We start from the raw sequence: 23,390 nt of genomic DNA on the forward strand, positions 1-23,390 counted from the left end.
TGCAGAATAATCTAAGTTTGTGGAGGGAGACAGCCAATGAAACTCTTTAACAGAATAGCTTCCTAAGCAATCTAGGAAATACCCTTTTTCATAGACCTTCCTGCCCTGAAGTAAACCCTGTTTAATAACTGGACTGAACCAAAACACAGGTAGAGTTTCCAACTGAGGAGTGACTCAAGGCAACCTACTGGGAGGCCACTTCTAATATATTATTTAGGGGAAAAAAAAACCCAAAACAAAACCCAAACCGTAAAAACAAAAACAAACAAAAAAACCCAAAACCACCAACAAAAAACCCCACCAAAACTAAAAACAAACAAACAAACAAACAAACAAAAAAAACACCGCCCGCCCGACAAAAAAAACCCCACCAAAACCCAGCAGATTTTTTAATTTTCTTGGTGAAATACCAACATAGGTAATCACATTCCTCCATCTTGAAATATGTTTGCAATTGTTTGGCTGATGTTTCTTCCCACTTTACTTACCTTTTGTGCAGCTGTGTTATTTACCACTAGATAGCTAGGTACTTGCTGCACCTGTACTTAAGCAAACTATTTCAGAATTATTTTTAAGGATGCAGCTCTGTGAAAAAGTTTAGGCTTGCAAAAATTTCCTATTTACAAACAGCCGATGTAATTTAAATATTTATAGCAACATAATGTCTGAATTCAACCACAAGGTAAAAATCAGTTAGATATTTTTACTTCAAATGCAAACCATCAGTACAGGATATTACATCATTCTCTCTAGTTTGTACAGTATTTTAAATGAAAGACCATATTCCACTCCCTTGGATCACATACCCAAAGACACTCCTATTTTAAGCAAGAACATGAGAACAAGGAGTGTTCCATTGAAGCATAAGCTTTTCAAGGTCTCCACGTCCCTACAGAAAGACTTTTTCTCCAACAAGGAAGCACAGCAGCCTCTCTAGCTGAACAACTATTCTGAGCCACATGATGAGATTTAAGAAAGTAAGTTTCATCACGTCCAAAACAGGCACAACCCTTCAAGAGATGAATGAAGAAAAGAGCTTCAATAAGCCTATCACAGGAGACTTGGATGGCCAATGAGTTACTTGCTGAATCTTCAGGTTTATCAAACAGATCTTGGTAAGTTTTGCTAAAATGTTTCAGTAAGAGAACTGCTCAAATTACAAGAGACTAAGACATACAGGTTCCTACTACAGGATCTTCTGCTCCCATTAAGCAACCACTGAAGGCACTTGACAAAAAGTAATTCATTTCGTAACTGAGATGTTGCAAGTTTGCTGACACCCTTCCTCAAGTTACCAGAACCAGAGACAAGAAAGCTGACCAGATCACATATGATGTTGTTTCATGGTAGTTCTATCTACCACTCTTTGTGCAAAGGTCCCAGATAAAGAGTTTGTCATCTGCAGCTGCCCGGGGGAAGAAGTTTTCAAGTGCCCCACAGCCAGATAAACACAAAATCTCAAATCCACAGTTTACAAATGGAGTCAGGACAAGTACAGAGACATGCATAAAATACAACCCTACGGTCCCCAAATAAAAACTTAAAAGATAAATAACTGATTTAAATGTATGTAACCTTTGTTTTGACTAAGAGGAAAATCCATAAGTAGTAGTAAACCAGTGTCAACTGTTAAAGAGGATCATACAAATTCAAAAGGAAAGCAGGGAGAAGTCTCTGTAGAGCCTATGCAAAAATAAAAGCCAAAGTACTGGTGTAATTAGCACGACCATCTTCAGGACTTCTGGACTGCAATATCAAATACTGGTTAAATAAGCAATCCAAAATTATAACGGCATTTTCCTCAAAACCCTGCCATTAACCAAACCTTTCAGAGGCCAGTCATCCTCTCAGCTGTGGATTACACAGCTATGATTAACAGCCTTTGAAAATGAAACAAAATATTTTCATTTTACCTCTAACACAGCTTGTAATTTGCTCTCACTACTGCTAAAGCACCTGAGACCACAGGATAGCACTCAACTGTACTTAATACGTCTAAAATGTACAGTTTAAACTGTCAGAGCCATTAAAAACAGAGCTGTTAGTACATTTCCTGAAGTCTTAAGTCTTTCAATCAAGATTCAACACCCTTCTAAAAAGCCCAGCAGTTTGTTTCAACGTAAAAGATCTGCTGACATTGTACGGCTTAGAGTGTCATATTGCCAAAACCTACACAATATTAAACAACATCAAATTAGGCACTGACCAACTGTGCAATCTACAACACTACTATTACATCCCACACACATTGGTGCTTTTCTTTAACACTCCTCTCCTATAGTTTCACACAGAGCTGAGCTACTGCTATTTGCTTAGCATGTCTGCCCCAGCACTGGAAAGGGCTGGAAGTCAAAAGTGGTGATTTCCACCAGCTGATAGTGCTCTTCAACCCAGAAAGTGAAATAGCATAACTGCTTTGCATTAGAAATCAGTGGGAGTGGTTTGGTGTAAGAGGAGAGAAAGAGGGGAAGAGAGGCAGGTTCCACAGGTTGCTCACCTGTGAAATCAGCACCATTTTATATTGCAAGCTTCATTACGAGATGAAATTTCTTAGCAACAGATCCTAAGTTCGTTGGTAAACTAGCTTAGATGAGCTTAGAAGCAGCAGAGCTGGTATACAAGAGGGAAGAAAGACACACCCTGCTCCAGCCACAGCTCTTTCCCTTCATCAGCTCATCTAGAAGACTTAAATGATCATTAATGAGACAAGAAATATAATCAGTACAATAAACTATTCAAATGACATCGGCCACTGTTATCCAGAGATTGGATTAGGCATTTGTAAACTCTCTCCATCCACCTTTCCTCAGAATTACCCTAGATTCAGAGGCTAAAACCAGGTATTTTTCAAACAAGCAAACCAGTATTTGTCAGACACCTGCCCCTCCTCCCCCAAATTTCAAACCAACAAAACTTACCTGCTTCTGGATCTGGAGGAATCCTCCACATATACAAATTGAAGTCATCAGAGCCCGAAAGGATGTACTGTTAGGAACAAAAATAAAAGCAGTTTACCACAAAGCATCACCTGGATCATACTGCTGATCAAGTTTCTCCAAACCAAAAATGAGAAAAAGATTATTTGTATCATTGTTTGCACCTTGCTGAACAACTTACCCTTTAAGTGGGGGTGACATACGAGCACAAAAACATTGCATTCATACAAATGGATCAAAATTCAAAAGTGTATTTCATGTATCTAATGCCTACTGCACCAAGTGAATGCTTTCTTTGCTAAATAAGGCTATGGATTTTGGCTGGCTTTAATACAAGCATGTCTAAATCAAACTCTCCTATCTTGCAGCCTTCAACTCTGCTCTTTTTTAAATGTAGATGTCCTTCATCCTTTTTTATCATCTCCTGAGCTACCAAGCAAAACTCCATCAAACACATACCTAGGAGAGTTAGCATGTCCATTTACAAAAGCACAAACATCTGGTTCATCAGTCTACTATGTCCATCAGAAGTCAGTAACTGAGGATAATCTTGAACACTGAACAAAACCAAAGTTAAATATTCACTGGCAGCAAGTCTCAAGTGGTTTAAAAAACCCCACATTTATCATACTATTCATTTTTTTTTCCTGGTTATTGTTACTCTTCAGAGATGGAAGGCTGCCCTTTTTCAACTGTGCATGAAGGATAAGCAATCTACTGTACAGAAGCCCAGGCAATATGCAATTTGAAGTAGCTCCATATGCTACGAACATGCACTAGAATGACATGGTATAAGTTTACGCTTCTCAGTTACAACACAAACACACTGTGCCTGTCTCCAAATACCTCTTCCCCAATAAATTCTATTCCCTGTCATTTATTTCTTTCTCAAATTAGAGATGAAATGATACATTACAGAACCAGGGGCAGATTTAAATTCCAATTATACTGGTACAGATAGTGTGAATCTCTAGCCCTCAAGTGACTTAAGGCTTATGCTTAATCAATAATTTTATTACTAGGGTAGATGAAAGAGAGAAGAAAAAAAAAAAAGAAGAAATGGAGCAAGTTTGTTCCTTTCTAACTTCTGATAAAAGACAGATTTTTTTTTTGTTTGGCTCAAATATAACTGGTTTCTGTCTTTCGTTCTCTGGGGATACATAAACTCATCAGGCAAAGTAACATCAAGCAGTGAGGAGACAATTCCTGGAATAACACAGGACTGAAAAGCAAATAAAAAATATACACTAACACAGAGGAAACTGCTATAAATTTGCATATATTCTGTTTGCAACACTAATTACATTAGTGCAGTAGTTTTGGATGTTTCCAGCCACAAAAATGTAATAACCGACCATTAAAATACCTTCTCTGGTTTCCTACTATCACAATCCAACCATTCTTTTTTCTCTTTTTTTTAAGGATGTAGGATGTGAGCAAGCACTTATGAATGCACTTGGCTCATTTTCCAACAGACAAGAAGCACTGATCAAACAAAGCTCCTTTAAAAACTTGTGCACACTAGTTCTGCACCACTCACAGACCCATCCTTTCCAGCCAGAAAGTAATTTCTACAAGCCAACATGTTCAAGCACTCAGGCAATTTACCCCTGCCAAACTGACCTGGCAGTGCCAGGAATATGTGCTTCCCTTTCATTTCACTGCTCATAAATGTTAGTCCACTGCAGGCTGAGCCACTGTGCCAAAACTACACAGATTAGGGCACTGTCGTGGTTTAAGCTCATATAGGGAACCTCCCAGCAATCAGAAAGAAAGTACCTCTAACGTGTTCTGTTACAGAAGAAGTGCTACATGGAAAAAAAGTCTTGTTTAAAACCATAAAGATGTTGCCAATTGTTAGTGTTTATTACCAAATTGTGTGGCTGAAGCAGCAACTAATTTGCCTAGGACATGTGGGGAAAAAATGGAGAATCCTAAACCACCTAGAAAGCTCAGTATCTTGAATTTATACCCATAACACTCTTCTTTAACAAAGTTCTAACAGCTCCTCAATATGAGTCATTTAGCATTTTACATTATAAATCAAACAAACCAACCAACAATGACAGGCCCTAAAGTGACAGATTTCGGATATCCTGCACCAGGTGTGCAACACAGAAAAAGCACATTGTGTACACGCAGGGAATAAAGTGTCTGCGAGCTTCCAGACTCATTTGCAGAGAAACACATTGCGTGTTCTGAAAGAATCAATGGCCAGTTCTCTAGGAAACCTGGCATATCATTGCCCATGGAACTAGAACATAATACCTGCAAAGACCACTGACCTGAGTATACTCTGTCTTGCTTTGGAGATAGCAGTCATGCGGACTAACGGCACTTTGAGATCACTATCAAGAGCGCAACCAGGAGGTCAAAGACAAGTGATTATTCCCCTACCTTGCACTTTTTGTGGCCACATCTGGAGCACTGTGCCCAGTTTAGGTCCCCTGATAAAACAGACACTAATAAATCAAAGAGAGAGTGGAGGAGGGCTGCTGGGGTGAAGCCATGTGACCTGTGAGGAAAAACTAAGGGAACTGGCCTTATTTAGCCAGAAAAGAAAGTCAAGGGACAGACCTCAAGAGTCTTCCACTGCCTGAAGGAATGCAGAGCAGCTTGGGACAGACTCTTGTCAGAAGCATGCAGTGGATGCTCAGGAAGTCGTAAGTCACAGCAAGGGAAATTCCAGCTGAACACAAAGGAACAGCATGTTCAGGAGAAGAGTAACAAACACTGCAACTCAGCCCCAGAAAGGTGGTGGAATATCCATCATTACAAACCCAAAATTCACCTGCGCAACTCCCTGAGCAACCTGATCTGACTGTAAGGATGCTGTGCTCTGAGCAGAGGATCTCCAGATCTCTCTTCTGATTATTCTTTTTTCCAAAGATTATAAAAATAGAGGGAAATAATTGTCTTGGTGGATTGTGGTTGTTTTGGGGGTTGGGAGGCAGGAAAGGAAGAGGTAGGCAGTGTCAGGAAAACGCCCATCTGAAACCTTTACGTTCCATCACCCATCAGAGCTTCATGAAGACTACAGTGGGAAGACAGATGTAGGACACATAAACAGAGGCATAAGCTGCAGTTCAGTACACAAACTTGCATAAATTCAGGTGGTCACATCTGGGTGATTTGAAGAAATGAATCTGCAAAGTATCTTAAAGTAGATCACAGAATCACAGAATGGCTGAGGCTGGAAGAGACCTCCAGAGGTCAACTGGTTCAGCCACCCTGCTCAAGCAGGGTCACCTACAGCTAACTGCCCAGCACCATATCCAGATGACTTTTTGATATCTCCAATAGCGGAGATACTCAATCCAACTATCTCAAATTAAGATAGCTGCTACTTACTTAAAAGCACCATGAAGTCCTTTTGCTTTATTACCATTCTCTAGCCAAAGTATTCTGGAGCAAATTAAGAGAAAATAAGTAGGGATGAGTAAAGCATCCACACTGCAATTTATGTCTAGTCAAGGAACAAAGCTCAGCTCAGGATCTGAACCGTTCTGAAGAAGTACTTATGGGTTTAACCTTGCAACTGAGACAGCCATCACTAAGAGCCAAAAGCCCTTATCAAATGTTAATTGATAAAAATCATTTACACAAGTTTGATGTTGTAAACAATGGGCTGCAAGTTGTAAACTTTTAATATAAATTTTATTTTGATAGTTAGCTCTGCCAATAATTATCAGAAATAGATCACAATGCACAAAATATCCACTATTTAGTAACCCTGTCATTCCACTAATGCTGCTGTAGTAGTCAGTTGTTTTTCACTCTTTCCCTGTTAGGATACCTCTAGGGTATATATTTTGCTACTGTTCTCACAATAGAGAATTGAATCCCCAAATGGGGATCTAAGAAGTAGAACATGGCTTTTCAGACAGACCAAGAGACTGACAGAAGCACAACTTCATGGCTGCAGCTACTGCAAGAAAAAATGTGCCCACTGCAGCTTCAAGATCAGACACCCAAACTGCTGAAGCCAGAAACATGCCTCTTCCATGACATTTGAAAAAGAAACTCAACTCCAGTTAGTATTCTTTGCACAAGACAATGGGAACCCAAGGCCTCTGGAGAGCACCACTGGACTGACATTACTAGGACATTTACATGATCATCTGTTAAAATTTTTCTTTTATGTATCATTACTATAACAATAGCCAACAGTTTTCCACACCAGTTGAAAGTTGGAGAATAAGGACTGAGAAAATGCAAAAGTCAGTCCTTACCACTGGACATTTTAAAGAAGTAATTGTTATGAAGTGCACCAAACCCTAGTTAATAGGGCTGAACTCCTGAGGGAATGGAGTAGACTTTTTAAAAGGAAGGAACAGAAAAGAAATAAAAAAGAAAGGGTTTAGGTAAGGCAAATGAAAGAATGTCATGCTGCCTCATGCTCAGACTCCACTTTAATTGTGGCCAGGGATTTTTGGACCTGACCGGATGTGGAAAATGTAGTTCCTAGAGGAATACCTTCTACTCACTCACTTTCAGAACAAAAGCCCAGATAATGAAATCACAGAGACAAGCCAGTAAGCAGCAAAATCATGCACATTCAGAGAGACAAACAAATGGCTAAGACAGCGTGTACTTCCAGTCCTTCTGCCCTCCCCCTCAAAAGACAAACTCCAAGCAGAACATAACCTCAAGAACCAGTACAGTGCTGAATTCTGAATCAGACCAGACACTGTGTGAGGAGCTCAGATGCTCAGATGTCTTTGGGGGAGAGACTAATATTAAAACCACCTGTTTCACTGTCTGCATTTTTTGCTGCTGTATCTGACCATGACTTCGGAAATCAACATTCACAATATTCACACGAACATTAGATTAGATAGAAAATCAGTTGCAAATAATTAATATTGAAGTTTTTTTAGAAGGGAAGAATCAGCTTCTATGTCTAGCTGTTAGCAACAATGACAGGAAAAGGCTTCCAGATGACTCCAAGCTGCTGATTCAGAAGTTTGCCTTAGAAGGAAGAAAACTCTCAGGCGTGGTTAGAGTCTGCTGCTGGAGAAAAAACAAATTCAGTCTGAGCTTCAAGTACACATAAAATGCTTAAAATTAACTATTATCAGGAATCTAACAGAATTACTTTGCTCCCCACTCTTCTCAATTTCTTTCTCACCAAGGAAATTACAGCAGTTGATATAAATAAATGGATATCTAATCTGTTGCAGCTATAGTCTCGTAACAGTAGTATTAGCATCGTGTTTTGTAGAGTACTACCACTGGGGATTTTATTTTTGTTCTTACCACTGCTAGCTTGAAAGCTTTCAAAGTCTCCCAAGTTGCATTCCCTCAGATGCTACTGAATATGGAGTATTTCAATAAAATTCTACATAAATCAAAACTTATAGTTTCCAACATCCACATTTCCTGTTTCCATAAAATTTCCCCTTGCTTATGACCTATATGAGAGACATTTCAAGCTTTTGGCCCCCAACAATGGACCAGGAGACACGGACCATTTTTCCAAAAGTATCAGCAAGCCTTCTGAATGGCCCTACTAATTTAGGAGAAAACAAGAAGAAGGTAGGAGAGTATGTCTTAAAAGCTGAAACCAAAAAGCTTTATCACCGTATAACTACAAATGTATGAATGAGACCATGGGTAACAGTACAGAGATGGTAACCATTTGAAAACTGATTGCTGCTAAGCTACTAGCAGGAGAATGAGGGACTCAAATTCCATCATGCTTACTGCTTCACTAACAAGTCAGCTCTGAATGAGACTAAACCTAACTCTCAGTTCCCACTCACTTGAGCATGTCTGTCCTTTCCTCAGAGGGGCCAATGAAACTTGGGACAGAAAGATCAGAGTAGATGGAATCTTTCTCAGGCTTTTAGCAAGCTGTCTTCTAGCTTCTTAAAGTAACACAAAATCCATATGCTGGGGAAGAAGCTCAAAGGCATCTAACTTTGGAACAGTTCTGCTGGTGCTTTGCACAACTTCTTTAAGAGACAGGATGTACAGTCCCTCCATATATTGCTTGTAATATAATGTAACTCAGTGGTGGGGTGTAGGCTTTTACTTTTTTCTATGACAACAGATAATGAATCTAGATTGGTGGCAGTCTGCTAGGTTGAAATCTTAGCTCCTCTTGAGCTCATGAAAAGAGCTGCCTTGCACATCTCGTGGTGAGATATGCACTTAGGAAACCACAGTTTGACTTGAAGCATTACAGAAATTTGTAAACAACGATTTTTGTAAAAGGAGATTAAAATTCATAGTAATCAGCACTTTGGAGAAGGAATCCATTTACACAAAGAACGTAAAAACTGAACATTTTTCCAAAGAGGAAAGGTTTCCTAAGGAAACAGGGCTTATGCTGCTCTCTTCTTTGTGGCATCTGTCTCCAAGAACTTTCAAGCCTAATGGCCAATTTCAAATCTGATAGAGGACCCGAGGGTTCCAGAATTATGGACTGTCTAGAAATATGAATTTTACAAACAGGCAGTCATACAGAGGAGAGACACTGTAAGTAGCTACTGAGACCAAAGCAGTACTATAATTTCACCCCCCTACTAAATACCAGGAAACCCAAATGGGATTTTGTTGGGCATCCTTGAGCCCAACAAAATCCCAATGATATCACCGCAATCTGCTTCTCATAAAAGTATTTCAAAGGGGATAAGAAAGGAAACTATAAATAAATAAAAACAAAACGGAAGAAAGGTCACCTCATATACACATATATGCTTTGCGTGTATATAATATTATAATTGTGAACAGGGCTCTTACTTTATATTACATATTTTGCATGAAAAATGTCTGATGGAACACAACCAGAATTTTTTTTATAGCTGCTTCTGAGCCTTTTGTGATGCCAAAACTGCTCTACACATCTTCACATCTTCCTTATAAATGAGATTTCCCTTGCTAAATCCTCAATTTTTAAAAACTTCAACTCAACTTTTAAAAACTTTTAAAAACTTCATTTAAATACTTCATTTACCATTTGATGAGAATTTAGTGTTAAGGCTACAGGTAGAAAACCCACAGATTTGTTTCCAAACCAATTTTCTACTGTTAAGACTAGCCACTAACCAGAGGGGAAACGAGATAAGGACACATCTATTGAGGAGGTAAAGACTTCTTCCTATTCAAAAAGCAACAAGCAAACAAACACAGTGGCAGTCTGGTTCAGCAGCTAGAACAGTAAAATACCATACAAACTGCAATCAGACATTCAGTACATTTCTTCTCATTTATGTATTTCAACCTTTCACCTTCTATAGAGGTCTGGTGGGTGACAGTACAGCACAAGAAAGCCAATTCTGAAATGTGGAAAACTTATGGTTAAGAAAATAATTTGCCTACAAGAAAGGATACTTACATATTCTTTTATCCTCTGTTTTCTAATAAATTCTGGGTTGCAAATTGTGTCTTTGGTACAGTATTTAACAAATTCAATGAGTAAGCTACAACTAGAGATCATAGCACTGTGGTATTAAAAAACATGTTTGCTTTGAAAACAGATGTCTTTTTTCATACTAGCCAGGACAGCAGCTTGCAACCTGTACAGTTCAAGACTGTTATTCAGGGAGGTTGAAACTGGCACAAAAAAAAAAACTTAGAAGTTTTCCATCTCGGCCTGAGAATCAAGCAGGTATGTCCAAAGGCTTTTTATAACAGAAAATTTGTTCCTCAGTAAGTAGCATGCCTATCTCATGAACTGGGAAAAGAAAAGCTGTGACACAGCAGACTGGAAAAACTCTAATTGCTTCTAGTACATAAAATTCAAAGCCAAAAAATCTGTATTCCCACTCCCTAAATCCCTAATCTTATAAGCAGCCAACTCTGCGTGGGGCAGTTTTAAATGCTTACAGAAGCATCATCATGAACAATCCATCAACATTTTTACAGCTGCCTTATTGCCAGTCAGAAAGGCCATAACAGCGACTTTATTCATGAACAAAAGCAACTTAGAAACCTTTACTGCAGATTTCTATGGCAAGGAAAATATTCCTATTACATTCCAAACAAAGCGACAAGTTTAGCTGAGCACATGAAGGAGACTTCTGTACATGGCTGAAACTGCATGTACCCCAATTGTTCTCTTTTGTCTTCTTCAGCCAAATGTTATTTTACTTTTTTAAACACACATTAAATCAAATATTCCCTTAGTCAAAATCCTTCAGAATTCAGTCGCTTTTTCAGTATCCAGGCAAGGCCTAGTTTTAACACCTCAACAAGAAGCACTGTCAAGTGAAGCACCTTTTGTGTGTCATCAGCATTGCATTCCTGCTCACTCTTCTCTTCCCTCTCCCCAGTTGTGCAAGGGATGCTACTGAACTGCAGATCTCCTGTGATGTGCTATGAGGAACATGAATCCTGCAAACTTCAAAGTCTTTCTAGTCTGGGTTTCACTCCAGTAGAATTTAGCCTCAGTACAGATCACTTCAAGCTAATGCATTACTGTCCAGAGGTCTAAAAACATCTCCCAAGGGCTTACAGGAATGCAGAAGAGACAGGAAATGGGGCTGGCAGGACGTCCCAGGGAATGGGGGAAGAGGCAACCAGAATTAAGAAAGGTTAAAGAAAACTCCCAGCCCCTTCTGTGAAGACCGTGACTTTGAAGAGACATTTTCAGTATGACCCTCCCATGTCAATTAACAAGAGTAATGGGGAATAAATAAATAAATAAATTTCATAGCCAGGGAAATTACTTGTGTATGTATATTTTAGATCTATGTAATGTTATGCATATAGCTGGGATTTAAAATGCAATTTAGATAAAGTAAAAAACCAAAATACAACCTCATCAGTAATTCTTAGAAGCCAATTTAAGACAAAGTAAGACATTGATTTCATTTTTATCCAAGCAGAGCAACGCATTTTCACTCTAAGTGCTTTTCATATAATAAGAAATGCTGACTGCAGTAAGCTATTATTCATACACTCTTCTCTGTGCACAGGAAACTCACAATATATTCTTTAGAGGAGTAATCTACCATTTTTCTAATTAGTTTTTAAAGCTAGACATGGATAAAGTACTGCTTACTGAGATAAATGCCCTTTAAGTTAGATGACATAAACCTAAGAACATGGAAGAAAAGTTTAATTTCTTTACAAACACAATCACAACCATTTAAAACTCCTGGCACCTACACAGCTAATTCTGTTCCGGGAAGGGTTACATTCATGTAATAAGTCTGTCCTGCTAAAAACTGGGTTGTCCTTAACTGGGGCTATTTAGCACACAGACTTCAACATAATGAAGGCCGTAACTTTATAGGGACTTGGAGCAGCCTGCAGAGCGGTGCATTCCTATACCAGCATAATGTCAACAGAAAAGGCTGAGTGGTGATGTAATGTCTGAGGGCATGCCAGAGTCAAGAGACTTTTTGTTTGATTCACAGGGTACAAGTTATTTCTCCCCACCCCCACCTTTTTTCAAGGAGGCAATGGGAAGTTGATTTTACAGCTACAATAATACAGTTATAGAGCTTCACATTATCTGCACAGTGAAAAACAGGAATGAGCTGTTAACATTCATCATCATAACACAGGCAACAATTCTTCAGCAAGAAAAGCTTTTGGTCTATTTTAGTTTTGGGGGGGGGAGGGTGGTTGGTTTTTGCAGGTCTTTTTTTGCTGCTGCCCATCACCATGGCCTCTGAGGCTCCTACACTTAAAAATGCATGTGGGTACCTGAGGTCCTTCAATACTTCCTGTATCCTCAGATCCGAGAAGATATTTTTCCATATGAGTCTAGCAGTTAAAAATCCTTAGTATTTAAATACCATTTCCCAAATTCTAATGCTGACAAGAAGAATGGAAACTCCCCCAGTCCCCTGACACAACTTAAGATTTTCACACATCTTATGATTTGTACGTAAACAAACATTTGTGAACACAAGGGTGAAGTCAGTGGGAGTCAGATGCGTAAATAAACTGCCTTCAAAATTCTGGGCCTGGATCCCTGTACCAGAAGGATGGGTAAATTATGCTTTCAAATAAACCCCTACAGCCAATAGGTAGGGAGTGGGCAGCTGAAAGTCATGCATGATTCATCCAGCCTATCTCACCCTTCCTTACCTTCCACAGCTGTATGACTCAAGGAACTCCCGGATAACGCACATGGCAAACAATTTTGAGTACGTTTATCTACCAGTATCAGAGCTCTCTTAAAGAGAAGTCAGTGTCATGTGAATGAGGTCATTAAACTCAATACATGTACAAAAGAGAGGAGCAAATAGAGGTAACCATAAATGGGTGCAAATACACCACCACTTAAACATTGCCTCTCAAGCTTTGGTAGTTGTAAGAATCAGCAAAAGTCTGACTATGGCATTTCAAGGAAAACTTATTGCATGTACTGTTCACTGCTATCACCTTCACACGGACTAGGGCAATAATGCTTCTAGAGGAAAACAAGAGCAGCTGTTCATCCTTGCAAGACTTGTGTCACTTAGCTTGTGCTACAACCCTCACATCCAAAATACCTGAAACAATGTAAAACCACCTAAGCATTTCAGAATGTGTTTTTTTTAAACTTAAAGTAAAAATAATTTAGTTTAACAGGTGAATCTTTCTGAGTTTTATTCCTTAAAGCATTAATGGTATTTCATTTTTCCTTAAGAGGTTTCAATCTACTTGCATCACAGACACACCAATAAAATGACCTGGCATGCAGGTTACTGCATACCTGCAAGTAGCAAGCTCCCCTCTAGAGTAAGGAGTTCTGGATACATGTCCTGTTGAGTATCTGTCACGATTTGTGGGTGCTAAAAGACAATACTAAGAAAACATCAGTATACAGAGCCTAACTGCCACCCAAAGACAAACCAATCAAAGTGTTCTGCAACTAGTAGTCTGTGTTTTATTTGTGCAAAGAAATTGTATTAATTAACACACATACCTTTGTCAAAGTAAGAATAACACATCATTATGGGAACTTACATATTTAATTCCTTAAGATATGAGAGTGATCTCTAAGAGAACTCATAGGCTGTGTGCTTGCAGCTTGGAATCTGTTAGTTTTTGCCATATGAAAATCCAACAGCTCCATATGGAACATGGTGTTACTTACCTTCTATGTAGATTTTCACCACAATGTTACAGCAAACTTCCAAAGTCAAGTACAAAAACACTAACGGCTGTTGTTTTTTAAACCCTGATGGTCTTGATTTACCAGGAAACTTTGTGTGAGTAAACCATTTTCCTTGTACAAACTTTGTGGAAAGATCAGCAAAGGCTGTAGTTGTGAGGAGCTAAGTCTCACAGCACTGAAAAGCCATCTCTTGATCTCTCACCCACTCTCTGATCTCTTCCTTCTTTTGCATTCAGACACTTGCCAGAACCCTGAGTATCATATAAGTCATTAACCCAGAAAAAGAAGTAAATACTTCTGCCAGGTTGGGAAGCTGAATCAGTGAAAGGTCTTGCATCACCTCTGCTGGGTGAAAAATTACACCCCCTTTCAGCAGTTCACTGTTTAACTCAATGCAGCTACATTCTAAGCACTGATGAGTTAAGGATTTCTAAGCATTGATAAATTAAGGATAACCCTTTTTTGTTAGGGTTAAAATATAGAATAGAAACGCAACTTCATCAGATGAACTACCTGTGCAGACCACATGTAATAGATTTTGAACACAGGACAGTCACACTTTTAAATTACTATGCTCCATATGAATTATTAAAACCTAACTATTTAAGACAGTTTAAATGGGAAAAAAACCCAAACCACTGAGACATCATTTTAATAAAGATTAAAAGAAAAATTAAAGAAGAAAATCAGAGGTACAGTGAGGGAAAATTTCTGAAGAAGCCTTCCTACCACAAGTGCCACTCATAATCTCAACACAACTTTCTTATCTTTAGGTCCCTCCAAATGAACCTTAGCCCACACAAAGTTTTGATCCTACAAGGAAATACAAGCAAGGAATTCTATTAAACTTACTTTGCACAGATCTCAAATGGAAGACATGCATTATCAAGGCAAAAGACAGCACTATTAAATGGGACAGGGGGCTAGAACTAGATTAAATTGGAACCAGATTTATTTCTTTTTCTGGTGAATTCTGATTTGCAGGGGGAGTCTTGTATACATTATTTCACACTCACAAAACTCACCAAAAAGCAAAAGTATTCTAGTTGTACAGAGGGGTACAACTCAAATAACATATTGAGGGTTTTTTACTCATCTTGTGTATCTTATGGCAGGTTACAACTCTAACCTTATTTTCTAGATACAGCTGGAATTGGTTCTCTATAAAAGACAGTCCCTAACGACTATCCCAAGTGTTGACAATCTTGGTCAGCTGAATTTGAGTGTTACTGCACAGTTACAGATGCACACAGCTGGGACACGTGTTGGCATTTTCTGTTATCTCATTATATTTTTTCCTTTTGAGTTAGATGATAGGTACAAGCAAGCATCTAAATGTCAATTTTCATCATCTCTAATATTCCATAGTAAACTTCATCTTCCATATTAGCTTCTTACAGCATTTATAAGGGTATACAAATGCCTGCCTTTGCTCCAATTTCCAACTGGCTAGTAGTGTTGATACTTATCCAAACAGAAAGTCCATCAAGCCAAAAGAGTATCAAGGGGATTAAAGAAAAAATGAAGGTTTCTGAAGCACTGCATCAACCTAATACAGAACAGCCATATTCTTCCCATTAAAACAACACCATACTCATAAAATGGCCTAGAAAGCACAACAACAGACATTTTTATCTTGACCTTCAGTAACAGATAAGAAGCTAAATTACGTGTCAGAATGTACAGGGGCATACTCTGACTTCCAAGAGAAACGTATCATTTTTAGGCTAACTAAATAATGGACCACAAGTCATCAGCAGCTTTCTTCTTAAACAAGACGTGTTTGCCCATTCTTTATAGTAAATCATTCTATTTTTTAAAGACAGTTTTATTATTACATTTTCACATTCCTCCTGCCAAAAACTATGTAAAACTCTGAAACACTTCTCAAGTTCAGTGACGTAAATATATTCCCTACTTGCAAACTGAAAGCAGCTCAACTCTGCCTCCTGCAGCAGCAGCAGCAACAGAATTAATGACCAAATTCTAATGCAGGAATTTTACTGCTGACAGCTAATAAGTTTTCATATCTTAACTATACTATAATGGCTTAAAAATACTTTGTTTTGCCCTTAAGCAGAGTTAGTGGTTATTAAATACAGCTGTCCAAAGACAATATCCAGTTCTAGAATCATACAAACTGCTGTTAGTCCCTTTATGTGACCTATGTATCTGTGGTAAGTAGCAGAGACAGAGTCCTGCCTCAGTGAAGTAACAAACTATTCCTTCCTAACCACCTGCCATCACCACTTACAAGATCTATAAAATGATCAAGTAATATAGTATTAAAAGAGAAACTTAACAGTTTGAAGAATCAGTAACTCTATAAATCCACAATATCTATGTTTTCTGGGATTGCCTCTACTGCACTAAGCTATAATGAAATGCAAGGAAGATGCTTGCTTATCATATGCAGATAACATCGTCTACCTATCCTTCTAAAATCATATTAATCTGACCTAAAAAGCCTCTGCAAATATTTTTCTTGTGATCATCACCTTTCAAGAAAGTACTGCATCTTGTCAAATAGAAGTAAAATTTATCACATGCTTTGGTGTATGTTTTCCTTCTTTCAGAGCTTACATTGCCCAACAGTTCTAAAGTAAGCCTACACATATCCTGCCTTCTGTTTTGTCTCCCAAGCAACTTACAGGTGTTTTCAAACACTAATAGAAAGTCTGAAGACTGAGGGAAGCATTGCTTGATTATTACCTGATCACGATCACCTGCAAAACAGCAGCTCTTCATAGTACATGAGTTGAAGTACCCTTGGTTGTCAAACTGGAAGACAGGCAGCCGACAGTGAATGTCATAGAGGACTGGGGGAAGGCGCCGACGCAGTGCCAGCAGCTGGGTTCCGTTGCTGTTGAACCGGACACTCATAGCACTCTGAAGGGAGAGGTTTCCACCATAGCGGAGCAGCGAACTGGGAAAAGACAGCAGAAACAAGTGAGGTGGCATTAAAGACAAAAGAGTCTCTCCAACCTTACTGAGTCATTTCAAACAAGCCCAGTAAACTATAATCTTTGTGGAATGTTACTTTTAATTTCTGCTTCAAAGCATCAATTCCCGAACAAACTTCATTCAAAACCTGAATTGCAAACTATCAAAACACTAAAGTAACACTATAAGGTCTTCAAAAGAGTAAATTTAAAGACTATGAGTAGTTTTGTTAGTAACAACTACATTTCCACATAAGGGCAAAGTTTCTGCAGAGTAACTTTAGCCTTAAAAAGACTGTTCCTGTACTTCTGGGATGTCTGCATTTGAGACTGACCCTACCAGCATCCATTTGGTGCCTGAATCCAGCCAGCCCAAACTTTTTTTACTCCGCTCTGGCATCAGATGGCATTTTCTCTGATTGCAGATACTCTGACCATTGTATCACTTCTGCTTCTATTTACATTTCTACAGGCATAAGAGGATGTTTGAATTCTGCGATCAGTTCCAGGTGTTGCAAATAAAAGGCCATCTTACTAACAAGTTATTGCAAGAAATGCTAAACCAAGTCACCTAGCTAATCTCAAACTTGCGTCATCAAAAATATTGCCAAATAAGCAAGATAATTATGCTACTAAGTGACACCTAAAACCCTCATAGTTGAATTTGCTAGTCTCCTTGTCCCATAAAAGGCTGTATGATCAGAGCTAGAGTATTTGTATCAGCTCTTATTGACATATGCAAGACAAAACCAATGGGTCACAAATTTCCAGGCTCTCTCTTTAAAACTATAAAAGAGTATGGAATTTGTTCCATTCAGGAACCTAAAGGTAATCAAAGCATACCTGAAATTCAACTTGCATTGTATGGTCTTTCTGTTTTTTTCAAAGACTTAATTCAATTCCTGTGCTTGAAATAACTGTGTGCATGGAAAGGGAGATAATGAAAGAAGACATTTTATCCCTTTTTGTTGGGAAAAATCACTAAAACCTCCTTGAGCAGTACCAGAGCTTGACCTTTTGTCAACAGGTTTTGAGCAATCCACAACAAATATTGTTAAGTGCTGTGATTTTTATGCACCTTCTGGATCAGAAAAGGCACAAAACTTGCAGACCCTACAGGGACATTCATTCATTCATGGACTTTAATGCATTATACTTTCTCATGTAGCCCTCTGTCTCAACATTTGTGAGAAATGAGTCACTCAGCATGGATGGAAAGCCACATTCCATGCAGGTTGAAGCATGAATCCACTGCATGAGATACTGTAAACTTAAAAACTGTTGTTCCTAAGCCAGAGTTAAACAAAACCAAAAATAAAATAGAAAACTCTGCATAATAAGCACACTAGAAATACGCTGCTCTCACACATGCACACTTTGTGACCTAATCAGTCAAAGCCAGGGTGCTGCAAAAAAATCAGAAGTCACAATTTCAAAGCCAACTAGTAAGAGCTTCGAGCTGGGCACCACAACTTATGAATGCCTTATCATCATGAAGAGTCCTGCTCTCTCAGCCGTGTGTGCATTTTTCCAGGCAAAGCTGCTGAGCTTCTCTTAATAGTGTTCAAAGCTTTTAATAAAAGCATGAGAAAATTTACTACTAGAAACTGTAGCCTTAGAGACAAGGATTTAGGATCCCCTCATCAGCCCTAGTTTCTGTTAATCAAGATCCAGGAAGTACTCAGCCATCTCAAAATAGTCAGGCACTAAAAAAAAATACCCAAACAAAATATCCAAACCCAAACAAAATCAAAACATCCCGCCAGCCCACCCCAAACCAAAACCACCATAAAAATTAAACAAAAAAATCCAACCAAAACCCCCCAAACCAACCAAAACCTCCACCCCAAAAAACACGCAGGAAAAAAAAAGGCAATTTTTTCTATAAAAATATAAAAGTTCTCCATCATGGATAGGAATACCATAACATATGTGCCCCAACTAGACTTAATGTTAAGGTGCAGTCTCTGCTGCAGCATGATTAAAGCCCTTTTTGTAAACCACAACCTGGAATTCTTTCCTGCCTACAAGTGAGTGAGCCTAGCAGATGCCCCATCCTTTCCGCTCTTCAGGCAAAGTTTCCATGGTTACTATTACTATGCCCTGCCTGAAATATTCTGAGATTATATTTTGCAATAATAGTGGTGTAAATTCAAATTAATTTCCATTCTGTTTACAGATGTTTTCATTAAACTCCTATAGCAGTCAAAGCTATCAAAGAAAACACCTCTTGGAGTTGAATGCTATATTGTGTTTCAGTAACTTTAGTGTAACAAAGCTTTAAAAGAATATTTTATTTCAGAAATTAAACAAAGGCTCGAACTTCAGAAATTATGATCATACACACCCATGAAAAGTCTAGAATTAAGGAGCTGCGCAGTTAAGACCCCTCAAAAGACCAACAGCTTTGCCTACCTCATACTATCACTTCACATGATTCAACCCCACTTGTAATGGAAATACAGTTTGTGCTGCAGTTCCTTGAACATTTGGCACAAAGGAAAAAGAAATAAACCAAATTAACCAAACAAACGGAAAAACCCAAACAAAAATCCTGAAACAAACAAACAAACAAACCAACCCCACACTAACAGAAAAAGGCAGTGGGCTAAGTTTGGCTATTAGAGAAGGAAATACTAAAATAGCCATTCCTCATTCATCAGACTCTATAAATCCAAGTACAACAAAATGCTGCACTAAATCACAAGAGAGTGGTTTTCCCCACTGTGCTGTGTCCTGCTTGCTTCCTTTATGCCTCTTTGAAAGAGTTTATTAAACTAACTGCACAGTGTTTTCCTTTAACAAGCTATGGAAGGAGGCAGCAGGTAGTCAGCTGGGGCTGAGGAGAGACAAACTGACACCAGACACCCCCCCCAACATTTATTTTGTGACCTAGAAGAAGGAGTGCAGAGGAGGGAGTGCAGCTCACGGCTCCACCTTGGTGAAAAAGCTAGGAACTTAGTTCACAAACAGAGGACATAAGTAGTCAGCTGACTCCAAGAAAGAAGCTAGGGGAAGTTATGTTATTTTTTTACAGTATTATACCAGTACTACTACTCATTAGAACTAAAGAGGATGCCTGAATCAATAAGCTCTAAAGATCTTCAAACAAATCAGAATCAGTTTTGCTCTTTTTCCTTTTTTTTTGCGGTGGGAAGGGAAGAGGAAGGGGAGGGCTGTGTTTAAGCATGTTCTATGCTCAAATGACTACCTCCACTTTCTTGGTTGCATCATGGTGCTGCTCTATACCTCTCTTTAGTCAGTGCTACCTTTGGATTTTTTCCACACAGGATTACGTGAGGGAGTGTAGGCACGCTTGGATATGTTGCTCATGCCACTTCTAATGGCTCCTTATTGCATGCTATAGCAAAGGAATTTCAGAGGCAACACCTTCTTGCAGTTACTAAGAAGTTTCCTGATACATCAGACAAAGAGCAGTACTCTCCTCTCAAAGACACAGGACATGGCAGCTAGTGAGAAATCTGAAGACCATCTTAAAAGAGCAACTATGAACAAGATGGGTGCCCCTCCTGCCAAAGGAATTATCCTTATGAATCCAGACCCAGACTACCATGGAATTTAGTCTGCTTCCAAATTTGGCTCATCTAGCCAGCTGCGGAATGCTGATATTGCCTACTAGCTCTGGAAGCAATAGAGATACATGCACTTCCGAGTTTTCAAAAAGGTCATCTTGGGTGATTAAGAGAAATACTAAGTCCACAGATGGAACAGTAAAATCCAATCAAACATGCTGGAGCTGAAGGGAGGCTGAGGAGGGAGAGAATGGACAGTCATGTGCAATATGGTTATTTCTGTAGTTGGGTATGCTGCACGCAGGCAGTACTCAAGTGTTAACTAAATACCAGCTCAGGCAAACAATGGAAGGCTTTCAATCCAGGAGTAGCACCACTAATGTAAATACATTTCTACTGGCAGCTAGTGGGGTGAGGGAAGAAGTAAGTCTCGCTGCACTCAGAATGTGCAGGAAAAGCCTATACCTGAAACAAGCGTTTCTCTCTCCTCCTTTCTTCCCTTTTCTAAACAAAAAAGCTTTTTCATCGTTTTCTAAAAAGTTGACTGCCCGACTGGTAAACATAAGTGTAACCCAGGCTATTCAAAAGTTAACTTGGCAACAGACAGTGGCCATTAAAACCACGAGATCAGTGTCTTGGTAGAAACAAAATAAAAGCAGCGTGAATTACAGCATCAGATAGAACCATTAAATAAAACCATTGAATAGCTTCTCTTGATAAGCTACAAATCTGACAACGAAAAGCAGCACAGAAACTGTCCCTGGGATATGAGTGACATTTAAGAGGGAGAAGGAAGGAAGGAAGAGAGAAAGTGTTAGCATCAAACAGCAATGTGTGAAACTGACTTAATGAAAGAATGAACTTAAAAGGAAAAAATAAATTTAATGTTTGTAACTAATACACATTATTGCATACAACTGTTATTTGTCAGCATTTCTATAACCACAAAATTGAGGATCTTTGAACTATGCAAAAAGAACTGGAATGAAACTTGGCAAACAGAATCTTGGCCTGGAAAAATTCAGAAAGATTTGGGTTTTATTTGGAATAAAGTTATTCTCTGCATGTAAAAAACCCCACAACTCTTATTTAGTCCGGAGCAGACACTCAGAAAGAGCCAAATAACCAACTAACAAACTAACCAAGCAAGCACAGGATCAAATCAACATGGAAGGTTTTGGGGTTTTTTTAAAAGTAGGTTACAAGTCTCACAGAAATCTCAAGATAGTTTATTTGAAAAGCAGGTAAATCCTGTCAAAGCATATGGAGTTTCTCTATATGTATTCAGAAGCATTAACAAATACAAAGGAAGTGCATCAGTGTTCTTAAGACTGAAAAGGTACAGAAACCACGCTCAGGATTGTCTTATTTCTCAATAGCATGCTCATTTTCAATTATATCATCAGTATTTCTGTTCAAGAACTACATCCCTCAGAATCCTTAGCAGGAAGTAAGGGACATTTGCCTGGACTTCAAAGAATAACACAATAAAATAAAAGCTGTGTATTGTTAGCCAAACTGAACACCTTAACTTTCCTTCAAAGAGGACATACAAGTAGAATCAACTGTATGCACCAAAACTGGAAAAGTAGGGAACATGGGGTGAAGTCCTGCGTGTTCAAGAAGATGTCATTCCTTCTGCTCTTTCCTGTTAGGGTCAGGATTATGTAACTTAGTATAAAAAGGAATCCCCCATCATTACTACATTTTCATACATGGCCAGCTCTAAGGTGAACAGAAGCTTCACCTTCCCCTCCAAACCAGGAGGGCAATAATTTATTAGTTTGGGGTTTTTTTATAAGAAAGATTCTTACCTGATAACTTCAGAATCTGGTGACTTAAGAACGTCAGACATCACCAGATTTATGTACCCAGAGAAGTCAGACCACGTAACAGCAAAGGTTGGAGTGGTTTGACCCTTATGATCTAATTGAATCATTGAATGCTAACACCACTGATCTTAGGCAGCTCTCCAGAAAGCATTATATTTTCCTTTATTTTGCCTTCATTCATGGGAAAAAAACATACAGAATTTCAGCATTTTGAAAAAGATGACAACAGCAAAGGCATAAAGTAAACTAAACTCCCCCCCTCATCTGTATTACTTTTATCCTTCTATGACTTAAGGCTTTTCTGCCATTATAGCAATTAAACAGTAGCAAATGACAACAAACACACTCCCCTGTTTGTTTGAATGTTTCAAATCCTCCTCCAGCTCTATCTAACATTTGTTCTGGTCTTATTACAGACCTGTTCCCAAACATTCTCAAAGTTCTAGGCTTGTCCTCACTCCAGATCTGTGAGTCAGCAGGCACAAGTGTCCTGTTCTCACTCTCTGATTGAATCATCCAGGTGTTATTGTAACCCGAGTAATAAATGAGATCTTGTAGACAGTAATTTTGCAGGAAAAGAAAAACAAAATAGCCAGATTTAAAAAATAAGAGAAAGTAGAGAATATGAAGTAAAAAGCAACTATGCAACAACCACAAGTAACCTAGCAAAATCACCTGATCATTTTCCTCCTTTTCTAATCTGAATTCTACAGCTGGAGCCCATTATTCAGCCTGTTCAGAAATAGTACCTTGTAGGATGGAGTACAGACTGTGAGAGAACACTGCACAGACGAATCCAGCAAAACACAAAGGAGTAGCTTCCATCAGATAACCAGAGAAGATGCAAACACAGACAGACGTGGCATGAGAAGATGACCTTTAAGTCAACTGAAGGAAACTATTTCCAAAATGAAGCACACACCAAAGTCAGTGTAACACAAAGACCAAAGATACCAGAGAACCTTGCCTCAATAAAATAATCTGAGTGTGAAAGTTGGTAATTCCTCCTCAAGGGTAAATCCATTTTCACACCTTAGTGCCTCTGCAAAAGCAGCCACATATCAATACTGCAATCCTGTGAAGCA

General features: G+C 38.7%; 1 protein-coding gene across 1 annotated transcript in view; it reads right to left on the reverse strand.

Annotated features, from left to right (window-relative positions):
• Positions 1 to 23,390, reverse strand: part of DCAF5 (DDB1 and CUL4 associated factor 5) — a 72,290-nt gene that overhangs the window by 16,764 nt on the left and 32,136 nt on the right. The window contains exons 6-7 of the mRNA XM_061380267.1: positions 16,711 to 16,924; positions 2,919 to 2,985 (exon numbers count right to left, since the gene is read on the reverse strand). Of these exons, the coding sequence (XP_061236251.1) occupies positions 2,919 to 2,985; positions 16,711 to 16,924 (281 nt within the window). The remainder of the gene's footprint in view (positions 1 to 2,918; positions 2,986 to 16,710; positions 16,925 to 23,390) is intronic.

Source organism: Neopsephotus bourkii, unplaced genomic scaffold, assembly GCF_033783945.1.
Source record: "Neopsephotus bourkii isolate Nb327-2 ecotype Australia unplaced genomic scaffold, CSIRO-AGI_Nbou_v1 NB_1792, whole genome shotgun sequence".
In the NCBI taxonomy this organism is placed as follows: domain Eukaryota; kingdom Metazoa; phylum Chordata; class Aves; order Psittaciformes; family Psittacidae; genus Neopsephotus; species Neopsephotus bourkii.